The sequence below is a fragment of the Brassica oleracea genome, chromosome C9 (genome assembly GCF_000695525.1).
Source record: "Brassica oleracea var. oleracea cultivar TO1000 chromosome C9, BOL, whole genome shotgun sequence".
Taxonomy (NCBI): domain Eukaryota; kingdom Viridiplantae; phylum Streptophyta; class Magnoliopsida; order Brassicales; family Brassicaceae; genus Brassica; species Brassica oleracea.
Genome location: NC_027756.1, coordinates 35,631,409 through 35,633,542, shown reverse-complemented (window position 1 = coordinate 35,633,542; position 2,134 = coordinate 35,631,409). Strand labels below are relative to the sequence as shown.

At 38.9% G+C, this 2,134-nt stretch overlaps 1 protein-coding gene across 1 annotated transcript; it reads left to right on the top strand.

Moving 5' to 3' along the window:
* The first annotated feature begins 83 nt into the window (after nt 1–83).
* Nucleotides 84–1,358, top strand: LOC106314882. The gene is made up of 5 exons (XM_013752690.1): nt 84–295; nt 471–597; nt 693–860; nt 1,001–1,219; nt 1,287–1,358. Exons 1-5 carry the CDS (start codon nt 84–86, stop codon nt 1,356–1,358), a joined length of 798 nt encoding a protein of 265 aa, XP_013608144.1.
* Nucleotides 1,359–2,134: the final 776 nt, after the last annotated feature.

Below are 2,134 nucleotides of genomic sequence, written 5' to 3'. Positions count from 1 at the left end.
TTCTCTCTGTCTCTTTTATTTCGCTTTGTCTCTGTTTATATTTGCTTGTATACTAATGTTATTTTTTCATTGGTTGTGAATAGATGAACTCACCAAGAGTACCTCCTCCTATGCCTCCTGGTGCTACTGGACCGGCTTCTATGACTCCTGGTGCTACTGGACCGGCTTTGAACCATGCTGCTTCCTCTTCTCGTTCCAATAGCTACCCGCAGATGAGTCTCAATGCAATGCTCAATTCACCTGCTAGGCTAGCACAGCCTCATCTCCATCCAGATAAAATCAATGGAGCTTTATGGTAAGATTACATTTGGTCTCCATCTCTTTCTTAGACTAAAATAGTTTCTGTTATTTGTTTTATGGCTGTGATTGCTTAGGATAGTTTATGTTTAGGATTGTTAGCGATGATTGTTTATTTTGTAGGAATTTTTGTGATGTATTGTTTCTGTTACTGATGTTGGTTATCGTTTTAGGTTTGGTATTGACCCATGTGTCAACTCTTTCATTCGGGCAACTTGGCAAGCATACTACATGGGGCCTTGGAAGAGTTGGAGGAAGGTTCCTGATGAAAGGAGGGAATCATGGTGGCAAACGTTTGTGGTAAGTGACTAGTATACATTGTATATGCCGTTAACATGTTTTAAAATTTCTATTGGGACCCTGAGTTTAATGACTTAGTATACGGTCTTTGGAAGAAAGAAACGTGGACAACCATTGCTGAAAGGATAAGCAAGAAGAAGAGGCAACAGAAGAAGCCAAAGTACATCAATGAATCTGACTGGACTCTCCGGTTGGAGCATTGGGCGACCGATGCAGCTAAAAAGAAGAGCAAGAAGGCTGCAAAATCTCGCAAGTCTGATCCTGTGGGTAAAGGCTGCCACAAGCATAATGCATGACCTCGGTCTTTTGCAAGGATTGAGTATAACATGGTATCTTTCCATGTCTATACTCTTAATACTGTTTTTTTTTTCTAATCTAATGTAATTATTTTCTTTTTTTGCAGATGGTGGCTTCTGGTACTAATGAGAGGCCATCATTCACTGACCTAGTCAGGGCGACACACACCAGACCAGATGGGACTTTTGTGAACTCCCGTGCTGAAGAGCTGGTTACTCAAGCCGAGCTGGAAGCCACACAGCTCTCTAACACTGACGGATCACCCAGGAGTCCAAGTGCATCATCTACTCCTTCTCGCCTCAAGATAAACAAAGCTTATCTAAAGGTATCTTTCATACACTAGGTTTCAGTTGTTTTATGTTCTGATCTGTATGTGGAATTGGATGACTTAGAACTACTTAAGAATGTGGTTGGTTATTTGCAAGACTTATGCTCAGCCCCAAGCCCCAACTCCTCAGCCTTAAGTAGGTTCCTGTCTTCTCTTTTGTAACAAAGCTCATCAAACTCTAGCTCATCTTTTGTAGAGTCTTCTTAGACTCTTTAAAACTCTTCTCCCTTGTATAATTATCTATGTTTGTGTAATATTGAACCTACTCTTTTATATATATGCAATTTCTGTTTTAATTATATGTGCAATGTTTTAATATTTGAATGGAAATATAAATTGTTGAATTTGACAAATTAAAACAAATCAAAGAGGAAAACCATTTACAAAAATTGTTATATAATAGCCATAATATAGAAAGTGGCTTTAACGTGGCTAACCAATACCACGTGAATAAAAAACAAAATCATGGCTTTTTAAAGCCACGAATACATAGTGGCAATACCGTGGTAAACACAGCCACTTTAAATTAGTGGTATAACTGTGGCTTTTATAGCCACTAAAAGTAGTAACGCTAAAGATGTTATTACCGTGGCTATTAAAGCCACGAGAAGAAGCGTTGGAAAAGCGTGGCTACTAGCCACGATAAGCCACATTTTTATTCGAGCCACGAGGCCATAGCCACGATAATTTTCCTTTCCAAAACCGCGGCTCTTTTCTCTCTAGCCACGAATTTCTCCTCTATAGCCACGAAGTTGTAGTGGCTATGCGGTAATTTTTTACTAGTGATATCCTTTCTACCATATATAATTGATTCCTTTAAAATCATTGGTATTCACCATTTATGTACAAGGCCTCGACATGAGATCTTGGGTAGGAAAAAAATAGGGAAAATTGGAAATATGCAACAAAAAG